Below are 16972 nucleotides of genomic sequence, written 5' to 3'. Positions count from 1 at the left end.
TTGCATCCAACAAGCCACACACATTTGAAGAAAGAATAGAGAGTTGTTTGGATCTGGCTGATTGAGCAATGCAGGCTTTATAATTGTGTCAAGCTAGGTCTTGTCAAACTGCATTGACTTAAGTAATATTCCATGTCAGGCCCACAGGTTTATGACATTGAAGCCTGTTTGTTTCAGTCTCAGTCATCCTGAGCACACTTCATTTCCCAATAGAAAAGCTTTAGATGTGAATGAACCCCAAATACCTGAAAACATCCATTTTCTGCCTGCGTGGCTACTGGTGCCAACACCGTTACACTGCTAGTGCAGCCATGCATCCTTTTAAGTCTGTCTCTGAACAGTGTATTGTTTGGTTATAACTGTGTGGAGAATTAGGGAGCTTGATATATGTCCCTTTGCAATGCCTTCTAAGTCTTAATAGCCATAACTGGGTGGTAAATATTATTTTCTTTTCCTTTTACTATATGAATGATACTTAGACAAAACATATAACTATCTTAACTATGCAGACATTTACTTCAGTCCAGAGTGTCTGTGATCTTGACTATGAGAATCTTGTCTCTTAAGCATTCTTTTTTAGCTTGAACAGCTTTCTATATTTTGAAAAGATGGACCAGAAATATTTAAGTTACTACTTAAGTCAACACAGGAAGAAAAGTTTTTAACTTCTTTAAAGGATTAGTGAGGGTGCCCTCGAGGCCAATCCCAGTGTGCTCAGGAATTACCTCTCTTTTTGGGGGTGTGACATGCTCTTGGCCAGAACAGAGCTCAGCCAGATGTCACTGTGCTTGCTCAGCCTGTGGGGTGAGAGGCTGAGGATTGCTTCCTGTGGGCTGAGTAAGCCTTCGTGTGTTGTCAGTGACTGCCAGAGTAGCTGCTGCCAGGCAGTACCAGCTTGCCCATCAGGCGTTGCCTAACTGAGACACTCTGTGCTTTCAGTAACGAGAGTACCCTGATGTCCAGACGGTCTCCCGTTGCTATCTAAATATTTGTCTTGGATATGGTCGTAAGCACCACTGGGTTCCCAGCACTCTGAGTGGACCTTCCTGGAGTGGGGAGCCTATGTCGATGGGGCAGTGGGTGGGGAATTTGGAGATGGGAAGCCAGGCCCTTGACTCAGAACTGTTCTGTGCTTGAATGGAACTAAGCTCTGCAGCATGGCCTGGTGGGAAGAATGTGATCATGAGCATTAGCCTCCGACAGACCTTGAGTGTGAATCCCAGCTCTCCTGTTTACTGCCTGACCTTGAATACAGTAGTTGATCTCCCTAAGCCTCGGTTGCTTTGTCTGTGGATCAGGGAAGAACACTAATACCTACTTTGCAGTGTCGCTTTGAGAATTAAATGACAAGCTAGCATATAGAAGCACTTCAGTAAATTAATATTAATTGTAACAACCACCATAACCTTCATGCAGAAATAATTCTAGTTTAGAATTTGAATCCTGGCTCTCACCGTTAGCTAATATTTCCTAGCTATAATAAAACAGCTAACACTTGTTGAGGACTCATTTTGTGTTAGATATGCTGAATGAATTCTCTCTTAATCTTCACAACCACCCCATGAGGTAGATACTGTTATCAACCCCATTTCACAGATGTGGAAACTGAGCACCAGAGAGGCTAAATTACACACCCAAGGTGATACTGCAAGAAATAAGGGAGGGGAGGCTTAATAAAAATGCAGAACTTTTTGATTCTAAAGCTGGTAGTCTTGATTAATACCTCAGGTGCTTCGTCAATAAATAAAGTAAGCCTCAAATTAAATAATAAATGTGAAGTGTCCTGTACATGGATATACACAATACACACTGGAGGTCTGCCACCCCTGAGTGGCTTTTAATCTAAAATCTGAAAGTGGCTTGCACCCTTAGTTATGTGAGAGAGCTTAGTAAAAGTAAGAATGACTGGAGGAGATCCTGCTGGGCTTGGCAGCTCTGAAGCTCCCATCTCACTCTCTGTCTTGTTCTCTCAATCTGACATGGTTTCCTGTGTCTCTTCCTCTAAGCAGCAGACCTGCTTGGACTGTAAGAAAAATTTCTGCATGACCTGTTTGAGCCAAGTGGGGAATGGGCCCCGCCTCTGCCTTCTCTGCCAACGGTTTCGAGCTACAGCCTTTCAGCGAGAGGAGCTCATGAAGATGAAGGTGAAGGACTTGAGGGACTATCTCAGCCTCCATGACATCTCTACCGAAATGTGCCGGGAGAAAGAAGAGCTGGTGCTCTTGGTCCTTGGCCAGCAGCCTATAATCTCCCAGGAGGGCAGGACTCATGCCTCCACCTTGTCCCCAGACTTTCCTGAGCAGCAGGCCTTCCTGACCCAGCCTCACTCCAGCATGGTTCCACCTACCTCACCCAACCTCCCCTCTTCATCTGCACAAGCCACCTCTGTTCCCCCAGCCCAGGTTCAGGAGAATCAGCAGGTAAGGGCCCATTTGTAGTCTTTGCCAGTCTGTGCCAGTTTGAGGGCTCATTTTCATTTTCCTCTCCTGCCTGTGTTGTGATAATGGGGTATAAGGCTAAGTGTCTTGATTATGTGAAGCCTTTCTGACTACTGGTGCACCAAGTGTTTTCTGGGTATCAGACTCATGTTTTGGCTTTCTTCAGAGATGATATGCACAATACCAAATTTTTTTGTTTGCTTTTTGTTTTTAATACACACATATCCTAGTTAGACATTTTTTTAAAGTTCATCATTCCAGAAATATTTTGAGAAAAATAACCATTAAGCCATCAGATTTAGTTCTGGTCCAATTTGTCTTCCAACTTAATTCCTTTGTTCTGGTCTTCATTGGCTGGATTGGGAACTTAGTTCCTTAGTAACCATCACAAGGAATATAGGAAAGCAAAGGGCTATATGGAGGTAAGGAAGGGTGGGGAAACAGACAAAGACACTGCTTCTCTTACCAGTCACTGACTGGAAGCAGGAGTAGTTGGCATGCTGTACTTGTATGCTGCTTCTTCATTATCCTGGGGGGCTTGGAAGCTAAGAGCAGCACATCAACTGAATCATGACCCAGGCCTGGGGAGTACAGAAATGAGTAATACACTCTCTCAAAAAGCCCCCAGAAGAGGGAAGGTGGACACGTAGACCAGCTAACTCCTGGATTAGAGTGAGGCCAGTGGACATAACTGTTGTATAAGAAGTGGTGATGTTGCAGAAGTGCCTTAGTGACTCTGTTATTTATAGCAGCAGTCCCTAACCTTTTTAGCACCAAGGACTGGTTTTGGAAGACCATTTTTCCGCAGGCTGGGGCGCCTTGGTTTCAGGATGAAACTGTTCCACCCAGATCATCAGGCATTAGTTAGATTTTCATAAGGAGCATGCATCCTAGATCCCTCGCATGCAAGCAGTTCACAACAGGGTTCACACTCCTAGGACAATCTAATGCCACCACTTATCTGACAGGAGGCGAAGCTCAAGCAGTAATGCTCGCTTGCCAGCCACTCACCTCCTGCTGTGCATCTGGGTTCCTAACAAGCCATGGACCAGTACCAGTCTGTGGCCCAGGGGTTGGGGACCCTTGATATAGGGCTTGGGCAATATGGGGGAATTAGGAACTACGAGATCTAATTTCCACATCCCCTTTTGTCACTGACTTCTTGGTCCCCTTGGGCAAACGTTGAGCCTACAACAATGAAATGGGGTTAGTAATCACAGACCACTTTTGATCTTGCCAGGATCTTGAGAGATCTGAATGTGTGATACCATGTCTGAAAGAGCTCTGAGCTACTTACAGCTGGTATAGTGCTAGTGCTGTTAGTTCCTACACATGATGTGGATGGCTGCTGCTGCTTGTTTATGATCACTTCCTTTGCCAGGACTGGGCCCCCTGATTCAGCTCTGGACAAGCACTGAGGCATAAAGGCCAATGTGATAGCATAATTTAACTGCAGTAAAATCATTTAACTCCCTTTTTGGCCTGAGCATGTTTTTCTCCACAGCTGTACTTTAACTCTTTCCTAAGCTCTGACTCTTGGTCTGCTAGACAGATTTTAACTCCTACTATACATTCTTCCCTTTGCTTGTGTGTGTGTGTGTGTGTGTGTGTGTGTGTGTTTTGTGAGCACTCTGTGTATAAGGAGCTAGGAAAAGAACTTGAGGAATTCTTTTTCTGTAAAGAACCTTGGCTGGGCATGGTGGTTCATGCCTGTAATCCCAGCACTTTGGGAAGCTGAGGCAGGCGGATCGTTTGAGCCTAGGAATTTGAGACTAGCCTGGCAACATGGCAAAACCCTGTCTCTACAAAAAAATACAAAAATTAGCTGGGCGTGGTGGTGGGCACCTATAGCTACTCAAGAGGCTCAGGTGGGAGGATCATTTAAGCCTGGGAGGTCGAGGCTGCAGTGAGCTGTGATCGTGCCACCACACTTCAGCTTGGGCAACAGAGTGAGATCCTGTCTCAGAAAACAAAAACAAAAAACCAACCAAACCTTCAGGTAGATTTTTCAATGAAAGATTATAAGCTTCCTGTCATTAACCAGAAATTTCCAGATTGCACCTAAAGGTGACCCTACATACAAGATCTAAGTGGGTACTTTTCCTCTGAGATTTTCAGGAGACCTTAATGTCTGCTTACATCCGCTGTTCTGGTGAGAGCTGCACTTTGCAAGCAGGAAAAACAGGCATGGAAGAATTAAGTAACTTACGCAGTGCTGTCTGACAAGTTCACAAGTGAGCTGCACCTAGAATGTAAATTTCCTTATAATACTTGCTCAACCAGAGTTCGTTCTTCTACCTTTAGTGCCCTAGCAATCAATAGTTGCTAGGCAAGGAAGGTATAGAATAAGCACAACTGTGGACAGATTCTAGTTTCGGATTTTTATTTAACCAGTGGGCAAACTGGAAAGACGAGCATGCTTTGCAGCATGAGGTCGTTTCTCTTTCTAGGAAACAGGACATCTGAAAGATATCTACTTAGGAACAGGTTAGGCTCTGAAGGATTCCAGGGTAATTCCAAGGTGACACTGCCTGAGAGACCAGTGAGGACCTAGAGTAAGCTAAGAGAAAACATTGTTGATGAAGACATTGATTTGGATCCATCCCTATACATGTGTACTATGCATTTGATCTTGCCTTCACTTGGCATTTTGTTATTTCTACTTTTCATTTCCATTGCAGTTGGTTGCCTCCTCTTGATTAGCTCCATATTATGCATCCTAATGTGGGATGAGTGGCTGGGGTCAGTGGGTGACTTTGGTTTCCCAGATTGTCCCTTCACTGGCATCCCCAGAATCTGGTGGAAAAGGCCTGTGAGCTCAGACACCTCTTTGCTCTGAGCTCACAGCAGGCCCTTTGCATGCAGGGAGTAGTGGGTGAGGAGGATCTACCTGAGGGGTTTGTAGCTTAAATGGTGATGGAATTAGGAGGCTCACAGTTCTGCCTACTCTTTGGCCAAACCTCCTAAAGGAGTACTCAGGAGGAACCTTTTGAGAAGTGAAAATTCTAAGCATAATGAAATTCCATAAGCATAGGCAGTGTTTTATAGTATTAGGCTAATAGATTCTTAGATACATTAAAATATTCTTTGACTAGGTCTAGACATAGCACTTAATAATAGTGTGCTCAACATGGAAACACATTTCCAGAATGTGAGAGTAGTTACTAGGCAGAAAAGAGACTAGGGTGGTGATGGTCTGGAAACTTTGTCCCATCACTGTCAGATAAGGAAGCCAGGGAGATTTAGTGTGAAGGAGGGGAAAACATGGTATAAACAGTTTGGGGAAAAAACAAAACAAAACAAAACCCAGCAGACTATGGTTTGAGGAGCAGAACCAGGAATAGGGATGGCAATTTTGGATCAGTGTCAAGAAAAACCTTAATGCCAGATAGAGAGCAGTCCAGCAGCAGAATGGACACAGTGACCTTCCCTTCACCTGTGTTGCTCAAGCTGAGATGAAATTGATGGTGAGTGGTGGCTACTGCCATCCTGGTGTGTGCAGAATTAATGCAATTTTGTTCTAGAGGGCAGCTTTGTCTATTGAAATGTATTTGTGTTGTTTCTCTGCTTGACAAAGTTGGTATGAGAGAGCAGGCTTTTGTAATGACGCTCTAAGAGGCTCCGGATTTCTGGGCGTGATGGGAATACATTGTGGACATTGTGTGAGTTGAAAAGAGGCCCATGCTATGCAGATCTCTGGGACATCTCTAGATGTGATGTTACTTTTCTCTTCCCACAGGCCAATGGCCATGTGTCTCAGGATCAAGAGGAACCCGTCTACCTGGAGAGCGTGGCCAGAGCACCTGCTGAGGATGAGACCCAGGTGGGGCCTCTGCTCGGGTCTGTGTCTTCACCTTTGCTCTTTCACTGGTGTTCTAAGGAACCTCTTCGGGTGGAGAGAGAATAAATGTGTGATGATAGTGCTTCCGAAATTATATTTTTGGGATAGGGTTTAGTGTTAGTGTTCCAGGTTAACTGGTGAAGCTGTCAGTGTGTTTATAAGGAGTTGTGAGGTCATAGTGGGGACTGAGAAGCCTCATGGCCCATTATATTTCCAGTCTCTTGACTTTCCAAGAGCTGCCAGAGGGCAGGCTTGTGCTGCTGCTGTGAAAATCTTGTTCTTTTCTCCTGCTTCTAGCACACTGTAGCCATTGTCAAGGGAAGGAGGTCAGACAATTAACCAGGCAGGGCCAGTCCAGAGCACAGACCAGGGAGCTGTGGCCAAGATTGTGTACAGAGGAGTACTTGCCAGGGAAATGTGCCTCTTGTGGGCAAGTAGAAGTCTCCAGGGGAGAAGGGCCAGCACCATGCTGGGTTTCATGTGCAGCCATATTTAACCTCTACAGGACCCTGTGGGGTATGACTGCTCTCTCCCCTTTATGGAGGGGCAAACAGGCTCAGAGTGGTAAGCAACTTGCTGGATATTATTTAGCATTAACCAGCAGAGCAGTCAAGATTCAAAATTAGGGTCATATGACTCAAACCAGCGCTCCTTCTACCATACTTCTATCTAGTACTGTGTCACACTGATTGGTTGGTCTGTGTCTCTTTGCTCCTAAGCACAGAATCATGGGTCAGGAAGAGATTCTAGTAAATTTTGCAATGCAGAGCCCCATGCCAGGTACTCATCCTGTCTCTGTTCCTACCTTTCATGAGGTCAGTCACCAAAATTATGATGTGGTGAGTGCTTTGGGGTCCTTGGAGAAACAGCTTGAGGAGGTAAGAGCTGAGCACACTGATCTCTTCTTTGCCATTGCAGTCTATTGACTCAGAGGACAGCTTCGTCCCAGGCCGAAGGGCCTCTCTGTCTGACCTGACTGACCTGGAGGACATTGAAGGCCTGACAGTGCGGCAGCTGAAAGAGATCTTGGCTCGCAACTTTGTCAACTACAAGGGCTGCTGTGAGAAGTGGGAGCTGATGGAGAGAGTGACTCGGCTATACAAGGATCAGAAAGGACTCCAGCACCTGGGTGAGGGGCTATCTGCATGGTAGCTATACAGAGCTCAGAAGTGTTTGCTGTCACTCCAAAGCCTGATGGCACTGACTTGACTCAATTTCCACACTTTTAGCCATGGAAGGAGACACCTTACATATCTGCACCATCTAATAATAGTTGTCATTTGTGGTTGAGTGTCAAAACTAGATTAGGCATTGCATATATTTATTCCTTAGAGCAACCTATGAAATAGACATTATTAGCATCACCCTTTTACCATAGAGCCCAGTTTTAACTGAGAATTTTCTGGTCTAAGTCCATAGCCTTTCTCACCATATGCTATCCCCTCCCTACTCACCACCACCTTGTAAGTTTTCTTACCTTAGCATAAGAATGCTTGTTCTGAAGATTTGGGAGGTAGAAAATGAATCTACATACATAGTAGGAGAAGGTATATGTTCTGTCCGCACTTGGGCTTTTCCTTTTGTTCATTTCCCAGGGCATTTTACACTGTATCATTCAGCAGATGCCCAGGAAAATATCTGGGTCTGTGGTTAAATGAGTTCAGGGAAAAATACCTCATACTGTATCTTCATTACTGATTTATGGTAGATTTTTATATTAAAGGCAGTGAAGTCCTGCAGAAGAGAAATGTGTTTTGGCTGTTTTGAACTTAGCATTTCCTGAAATTATTTCACCACAGAATCTTCTCCTTCCCTCCCATCCCCAATTGATTCAGTTCCTACAGAGCAACATACTGATTCCTTGCTTGGTAAGAGTGGTCGAAGTCAGATTTCAGGCTGTCTTCTACCAGTAGCTCAAATTTATCAGTGTTAGGGGACATCTGACTGACTCTTCACCTGATTACAGACTGAGGACTACTGTCTGTTTTCCCTTTGGGATTGTTTCAAGAGTCTTCTCTTGAGTTGTCAGGACCTGGGGAACAGAACAGATGACTCCACGTGGGAATTTTATCCAGATTCCCTGACTGACTGAAACAGCTAGATAGTTCATTCTTTCTTGACTTTATTGCTGGCTTCAAAATAGAAAAGCATATTGCGCATATAAAGTATCCTTCTACTTGGCAGTCTGTGCAAACTGATGGAATACATTTTTCTAAGAGTAGACCAGGGTGCAATGGCTCATGCCTGTAATCCCAGCACTCTGGGAAGCTGAGGCAGGTGGATCACTTGAGATTAGGAGTTCAAGACCAGCCTAGGTAACATGGTGAAACCCCGTCTCCACCAAAAACAAAAAATTAGCTGGGAGTGGTGGCATGTGCCTGTAGTCCCCAGGTACTTGGGAGGCCGAGGCAGGAGAATCACTTGAACCCAGGAGAAAGAGGTTGCAGTGAGCCAAGATCATGCCACTGCACTCCAGCCTAGGCAACAGAGTGAGACTCCATCTCAAAAAAAAAAAAAAAAAAAAAAAAGATCAGATGCTTTGTGTGAGTTCTGAGCATGTATAGTGAGTAAAGAGGGCTGATGTCCATTTAGGCTCTTGGCAAGCCTGGTTCCCAGCAGGGAGTGGTAAGAGTTCAGAAACGATGTCAGGGCAGTAAGAGACTTTGTTTGTACCATCATGCCATCACCTATTCAGACATCCTTCTCTTTCCTTTTCAGTCAGTGGTGCCGAAGACCAAAACGGTATGTAGTTGTTTCTGTTTGGGAATGGGTTTAGGCTCTTTTGTCCTCTTCAACCCCCTTTAGTAGTCTTAAGAATTCTGAGCATTTCAGCCTCCAGAGAGAGGGTGTGTGGGAAACTCAGAGAGACCCAGGGGGCCTCTCACCATCTTTAGAAATTCTCTCTGAGGCCAGCCGTGGTGGCTCACGCCTGTAATCTCAGCACTTTGGGAGGCTGAGGTGGGTGGATCACAAGGTCAGGAGATTGAGACCATCCTGGCTAACACGGTGAAACCCCGTTTCTACTGAAAATACGAAAAAATTAGCCAGGCGTGGTGGTGGGCGCCTGTAGTCCCAGCTACTCTGGAGGCTGAGACAGGAGAATGGCGTGAACCCGGGAGGCAGAGCTTGCGGAGAACCGAGATCGCGCCACTGCACTCCAGCCTGGGCGACAGAGTGAGATTCCGTCTCAAAAAAAAAAAAAAAGAAATTCTCTGTGCTCCCTGTGTAGGAAGCAGCGTGGAGCATATCAGGGGTAGCCTGACTGATGTGTATGTCTCCACTAAAACAGAGAAGGGGTGGCATGTATCACACTCAGCTCATTTTTAAAAAATCCTGGTGTGTTCAGTTCTGGTCTGGGTAGGGAGGGTCTCTGTGTGCACCTTCTGGAGAATCAGGGTGTTTAGCAGCTTCTGGTACTAACCAAAAAGAAAGGGTGGTGACCTAAGACAGCCCTGTTTGTACAGGGCCGGTAATGGTTAGAGCTACTCTGGAGCTAACACATGTGCTACTCTCTGGGCATAAGCTATATATCTCAGCTCAGCTGCCATTCACTTAAAGACCACGCTGGGCCCTCAGGTACTCCCAGAACACACTGCAGAACTCCTGACCATCTGTGGGGACATTCTGAAATATGCTATGTGTTTTCAAAAAGCCTCAAGGGTATGTGGTTGTGAACTCCCTCCCAAGAGAGAACGTTCTTAGAGTAGTCTTGGACTAGCCTGCAAGCATTTTAAAACTATTTCAGAAGACTTCCCAAATTTATTTAGTAAAATGGCCTTTTGCTCAGAATGGGCATCAGACATAAAAAACAGCTGAGCTTTTCTCAATTCCCCAAAACCATTTGGAGTTCTAGACCTACCCCCACCACCCCACCCCCCAGCATCACCTGGTACCAAGATCAGGCTGATCTACTTGGTGCTTCCTTTCTTTGTCTGATTCCCTGGGAGAATGCTGACAGCTGAGTTAATGCGTTTGTTGTTACTCCTCAGAGAATGAGTAATTGAAAATTATAAATTATTCCCACTCATCTTAGGTATTTGTAGTCTCTAAACTTTTGTTCGGGCTAACAGCACCTCAAAAGAGGCAAATAGGTTTCACTCCCTTTCACATCCAGCCTACCTGCTAAGGGGAAGTATTTTTTAACTTTTGAATAGTCCAGAAGAGAGAAAGTATAGATGCAATAAGGGAGAATTCCTCTATGGGGTGGCCAACCCCCAGATGGTAGAGGTGACTTGTGTGAGATCAGTTCCTTTTTATGGGTACCTATTTCAGGCTACAATTTAAGACATGTTGGAGATGGCTGGGCTTTTGAACATGACTTTTTCTGTTTGGGTCAGCTCTACTAGGATACTAGTCATGCCCACTATATTCTGCTAGTGACACAGGCCAGTTAGCATTTATTGAGAACTCTGTGCACTTGGCAGTTGATCTCTGTGGATAGTTTATACTCTTAGGGCAGTTAGGCAGAAGGCCATTCTAGAGCAGGAGCTGTGGGGCCAGCCTGCCTGGGTTTGCATCCTGGCTCCTCGACTTAGCAGCTGTGTGCCCTTGGGTAAGCCACTTATTTTTTTGCCCCGGTTGGCCTCATCTATAAAATGAAAATAACAAGAGGTCCTACTTCATAGTTTTTGTGAGGTTTCAGTGAGTTAATACATGCAAAGCTTTCAGGACCCTGCCTAGCACACGGTAAGCATTCAGTAAATGTGGGATGTTGTCATTCCCTTGGGAAGATGTTCATTCATCAGACATTTAGAGTACCTACCATATGACTGGCACTGGGGGCTTCAAAGATGAGTATCTAACCTCGGAGCATGGAATAAATGCTAAGCATATAATTGTAAAAATTGATTGAATATGTAGAATTAAAGAGCTCACAGTCTACTGGGGCAGTAAGTAGGTAAACTCAAAATTTTAATCCAATGTGATAAGCAGTCATGGGGGTATAAAAAAGTTTTGTGGGGGTAGAAAGAGGGAGCAATAATCTCTGCCAGGCTTCTCCACCAGGAAGTTTCCTTAGGAATCCTGGGAGTAGTTCGTGAGATAGCAGAGGGGTCCCCCATGAACCTTGACTTTATTACATGGAGGATATGTTTATAGATAAGCCATGTGATCCTTAATGAACCATTCACCACAGTTCCATTTCTATCTAAACTTTTCTGAACCAGTTTTATCTTTTTAGCCTGTTCTGCCTCAGGGGATAATGAGTCCCTAAGTGCCACTCACACACTCACTGTATTATAGCCTTAGCTGTCTGAAAATTATTTCTTTTAAGCTTTGAGAACTTTGTCTTAGTTCTCATGTTCTGGGATGTATCTGATCCACAAGTACTGTACTTTTCAAATCTATACCTGTTGGAGGGGAGGAAGTGTGGATTAAACAAGTAACCCGAGTTGGTTACTGAGGAAATGCTTCCTTGGAGGAGCTGTATTTGAGGGAAGCCTGTGCATTGGGAGTTTGTTCACAGTGTACCTGTTATCTCCCACCTCCCTCCCCCAGTTACCCCTATATACTTAAGACAGTCTCCTCACTTACTCCTCTGCCCCTTTGTTTCTGCCCTGTGTGTTTGTACAGGGGGAGCAGTACCATCAGGCTTGGAGGAGAACCTGTGTAAGATCTGCATGGACTCACCCATTGACTGTGTTCTGCTGGAGTGTGGCCACATGGTAACCTGTACCAAGTGTGGCAAGCGCATGAATGAATGTCCCATCTGCCGGCAGTATGTAATCCGAGCTGTGCATGTCTTCCGGTCCTGAGAGCTTGCATCGGTTTCTTCAGTGCCTTACAGGGAAATAGCCTGGGGTGTCTGGGCTCAGGGTTGGCCAGCTTGCAGAAGAGCAAGCTAGTAGAAATACTGCAGTGTTCCCAAGACCAGGGCAAGCAAGATGCATGTCACCCCTGAGCATGCCTGTCTTGCCACAGGGGTGTACCTCTTGGCTGACAAAGCCCAAGGCCAGTGGGAACTTGTGTAAATCACATGGGTATGTTCTTGGTTCAGTGATCTTGGAGTGATGATGGTAACTGATGAACAGAGAACTTTCCAGAACTTGGGTCCTGTCTTTCTCCCTGAACCTAGACACAGTTTCACCCCCTCTCCTGTACCCAGCCCATCCCCTCCCCACATGGGAAGTGCTTGCCCATGTGTTTCATCAATCAGAAGTCCTCCTGCCCAGCACATTTGGATTTAAATTTCTGGTCTCTCCAGCTTTCTGTGCTTTAACTCTGCTAAAGTCTCTTGCTACACTGCCTAAATCCATTTATTTCTTTGGACCAAAAATGTTAGTTTACCAGACCGATAGTGGTCCTTAGGACAGATTTTAGACCAGTAAACTTATCTTTTGTGAGAAATGAAACACAAATGCTATAGAAAAATTTCAAAGTTATTAAGAGTTGCTTCCTTAAATGCTGGGATTGGAAGCTGTTGGTCTCCTGACCCAACTCTGGGAGCCAACAAAACATCAGGCTCCCAAACTGCTGGGAAATTTGTTTCTGTCTGCAAGGGAAAGTGCGTGCATAATCCCTGCTGCTGCTTCTCTTGGGACCTGATTTGCACCATCCTTAGTTTATGTGGAAAGGGGACGCAATGGGTGGAGGCAGTGGCCCTCTGCTTAATATTGACTTGGCTTCTGATCCTTTTCCTAACTCGAAGGAGTCTTAAGCCATTTTCCCCTGAGAATGAAATCCCTCCCTAATCCATGGTAGTTTTAAATTTGGTCTCATTGAAGAAATAGATTTAGGCAAAGAGCCTGTGCTCTTCTCTGGCCAGACTTCTCTTAAAGTTCCTGGAGAGCAAACGTTAAGACAGCACTTAAGAGCTTTCAGGAGGTACTGAATGAGACTGGATTCTGTTGTGAGCCGACAGTTCAAGTCTTTATTTCCCAGGTTGGTGGGGAGTAAGGAGACCCTACTTTCATTTCCTTTCCTAGCCTACTGATTTTTGGGGGCAGGTCAGGGAGAAAGCATTTTCTTTTCTTTTTTTCTTTTTGAGAGTCTCTGTTGCCCAGGCTGGAGTGCAGTGGTGCAGTCTTGGCTTACTGCAACCTCCATCTCCCAGGTTCAAGCAATTATCTTGCCTTAGCCTCCGGAGTAGCTGGGATTATAGGCGCCCGCCACCACACCTGGTTAATTTTTGTATTTTTAGTAGAGATGGGGTTTCACCATGTTGACCAGGCTGATCTCCAACTCCTGACCTTGTGATCTGCCCACCTTGGCTTCCCAAAGTGCTGGGATTACAAGCGTGAGCCACCACACCCAGGAGGAGAAAGCATTTTCTAGGCTCTTGAGGAAGGACCATACAATGAGTAAGTGATTTTTTTGAGCCCTCACAGTCTTTACAACCCTAGAGGAGCTGGAGGGCTTAAGAGTTTGCTGGAGAAGCGTGGCCAAGCACAAAACACATTATCAGGAGAGCAGTGTTTTCCCATTACCAATGGATAAACTATGCAAACCCTAAATGCCTTGGCAGACAACTCCCATCCCTTATCCCTCCCATGCAGCTGAAAAATCTGAGACTAGAGCCAATCATGACACTGGATGGCAGAGGGAAACCTCTAAAGGGACTTATTACATTGGTACAGATATATTTATGCTTTCCTTCCATCACCAACCACTAAACCCCTTTGGAGGAATGAAATAACTGCATAAAGTAGTTGTCAGCTGAACACTGGGCCACTTACCTCAACATTATACAAAGTCCTGGATGATTTGATTCTGAACCACAGCCTTTGCAGGAGTTGGGGGAATCAGATTTGCTCATGGAGACATCCCTTTCCGCTTTTCTCATGGGCAGTAAATACTATCGTTTACAATGCCTACCAATTTAGCAAAGGATCATTCATTCAGCTGCTCAGTTCCTCTGTAAAACAGATCTATGTATGTGCAATTCAGTTAAGATCTAGCAGTAACTTAAGGGCAGAAGCTGGCCCTCTACTTACAACCTGCTTTCTCTGCTGAAGCCTTACCTCCTCCTCCAACCCGAAAATAATATACTGATAGCTGGTTAGTAACCTCAGTAAGAATTAAAACTGAGGTCGTTTACTCATTTTGCCTTTTAAGTCTTTTATCCCCTTTTGGTGAAAGTTTCCCTTTAGGAAAAAAGGTGTCAAACAACCCTGATTTTTTTTTTTTTGCATCATTTTTATTACACCAAATAAAAGTTGGGAGTTCCAGGATCCCATTCCAGTTCATATTTAACCAAGATCTAAAATTTAATTTTTTTAAATCTTTGAATCTTCCCTCCTGCCCCTCATGGATCCTTGGTTTTAATTATCATGGAAACATCTAATTCTTACAATTATTCCGTAGCTTTTGCTGATTGCTCTGAAATTTCAGTTAAGACTTGTTTCAAAAGACAGATAGCTGACTGGTTCATAATACATTGGAATAGTTGGATCCAAACTAATAAGAGTAAGCTGTACAGGAACTAGTGCTCAATATACATTGTATAAATTTGTGGAAATTTCTTGGATGTGAATTGTTACTTCAAGTGGCTTATATTAAGATTTTCTCAGACTTACTTGGAGGTTAAAGCAAACCCAAATGTGTATTATTTTGTTACAGAGCTCTGCTTTATAATTTTGTAATAAAGTTTTAATACAGATACCTGTCTTGTCTGGTGTGAGGATGTTAGAGGTTGATAGCACTGACAAAAGAGCCTGACAGTGGTTCACGCTATAATTTCAACACTTGAGGAAGCCAAGGTGGGAAGACTGCTTGAGCTTAGGAGTTTGAGACCAGTCTGGGCAATGTAGTCAGACCAAGTGTCTACTTAAAAAAACAAAAAAGCCAAAAAAACAAAAAATTAGCCATGCATGGTGGTGCATGTGGGTAGTCCCAACTACTTGGAAGGCTGAGGTGGGAGGATCACTTGAGCCAGGAGATTGAAGCTGCAGTGAGCTCTGATTGCCACCACACTCCAGCCGGGGCAACAGAGTGAGACCCTGTATTAAACAAACAAACAAACAATTGACAAAATAACTGATAAACCACAAGCTAATCCTGGGATGTGCACATGGCCTGGGATTAGCCTGTGGTTGGGTGAAGTGACAAGATGCTCAGTGTTGTTGTAACTTGCCAAGGACCACAAATGTAATATGTGGAAGAGGCCATGGAATAGCCTAGAAGAGAATGAGAGCTGGGTAGGAAAAGGATGAATCCCAAGACCAATTGGGTTGAAGCACCAAGTTCAGATATTTACACTGATCTATAAGAGATGGGCCTTAAAGATCTGAAATGGAAAGGAATCAGGACAGCTAATGTGCCCAGTTAGGTCTTCAGGTTACCCTGGGAGATACATGGTACCTTTTGGATACAGCTGTAGTACAGTTGGACTATGGCTCAGAAAAGGTTGGCTCAGGCTGGGCGCCATGGATCATGCCTGTAATCCCAACACTTTGAGTGGCTGGGGTGGGTGGATGACTTGAGGCCAGGAGTTTGAGACCAGTCTGGATAACATGGCGAAACGCGGTCTCTACTAAAAATACAAAAACTTAGCTGGGAGTGATGGTGTGTGCCTGTTAAGTCTCAGCCACTCGGGAGGCTGAGGCATGAGAATTGCTTGTGAACCTGGGAAGCAGAGGTTGCAGTGAGCTGAGATTGCACCACTGCACTCCAGCCTGAATGACAGAGCAAAAGTCTGTTAAAAAAAAAAAAAAAAGGTTGGCCCAGCCTCGTGACAGACTGCTGTGTTGTGCACAGGCTTGTACAAACCTCCCTGACCAGGCGCCCAAGGCGCAGGGAAAAGACTCCCAAGAATGCAGCCCCTGGGAGAACAAGATTATGTGTCCATCTGCTCTGTGACTGAGAAAGGAATCTTGCCAAAAAGGGCATAAAGGATCAAGGATGAGCCCCAGCACTTTGCTCACATTGCCCTAGGGAGCTGACCTGTTCAGCGCCCAGTGATGACCTCTGCTTGATGCCAGCCAGCAGCACGTAAAGGTTCAGAAGAGGGAGGCCTCCAGGATTTTGCTGGAGAGATTTATGATGATGATGTTGAGGGTTGCATTGAAATAGATGAAAGAAATACATGAAAGGATACAAAATAGTATATACAGTCAGATCTCAGCAGCAAAGACTGGAAGAAAATACATAAAAAACCACTGACATTGAAATGGCAATAACACACACTAAGGCAGAGAAGGGACAAGATGATCACCTGCAGCCAGTAGAGCCCCTTTCCTGTGAGTGTGCACTCTGGGTGTAAGCAACCAGTAAGGGCAAGTGGGGCTGGGTCCAGGTTGGAGAGGACAGTGCCTTTGGCAGGATCCCGAGGAGACAGTCTTGTTCTGCTGCCCTGTCCAGTTGTTTGGCCTGAGGCTGAAGAAATGGAAATCTATGTAGGTCAGTACTCAAAGGAGGAGCAGCTTTTTGTCTCCATAGAGGATGGAATAAAAAGAGTACCTTATTCCTAATACTGAAGCCAGGCTGAACGGTGCCTATTCAAAAACACCAAATGTCCTGGGCTAGAGTCAGGAAAGTAACCCCTCCCCTGTGCTGTCCCTACTCCAACATACACATTTTAAACAGTAGGTGGAAGCCAAAGTCAATCAGATCAAATCTGGGCCAGGCGGGGGCGGTGGTGCAGTACTCCTTGATCTTACAAGCCCAGAGCCTGCTAATTTGTTCATAAGGAGAGAATTGACCCTCAAAAGCCGGGACTGGGACATGGAAGCCAATTTACAACCGTATGGTGTCCTGA

The 16972-nt window shown here is 45.0% G+C and overlaps 1 protein-coding gene across 3 annotated transcripts in view; it reads left to right on the top strand.

Moving 5' to 3' along the window:
* Positions 1-15052, top strand: part of RFFL (ring finger and FYVE like domain containing E3 ubiquitin protein ligase) — an 80978-nt gene extending 65926 nt beyond the window's left edge. For 2 of the 3 annotated variants that reach the window (XM_025361413.1, XM_025361414.1), the window contains exons 3-7: positions 2010-2420; positions 6178-6261; positions 7198-7408; positions 8998-9021; positions 11851-15052. In XM_025361413.1, the coding sequence (XP_025217198.1) occupies positions 2010-2420; positions 6178-6261; positions 7198-7408; positions 8998-9021; positions 11851-12032 (912 nt within the window). In that variant the 3' untranslated portion in view covers positions 12033-15052. The remainder of the gene's footprint in view (positions 1-2009; positions 2421-6177; positions 6262-7197; positions 7409-8997; positions 9022-11850) is intronic. The other variant, XM_025361415.1, reaches the window with a different exon arrangement.
* Positions 15053-16972: the final 1920 nt, after the last annotated feature.

The sequence above is a fragment of the Theropithecus gelada genome, chromosome 16 (genome assembly GCF_003255815.1).
Source record: "Theropithecus gelada isolate Dixy chromosome 16, Tgel_1.0, whole genome shotgun sequence".
NCBI classification, from domain to species: domain Eukaryota; kingdom Metazoa; phylum Chordata; class Mammalia; order Primates; family Cercopithecidae; genus Theropithecus; species Theropithecus gelada.
Note: the sequence above shows the minus strand (reverse complement) of the source record. Positions and strands in the feature narration are given on the sequence as shown.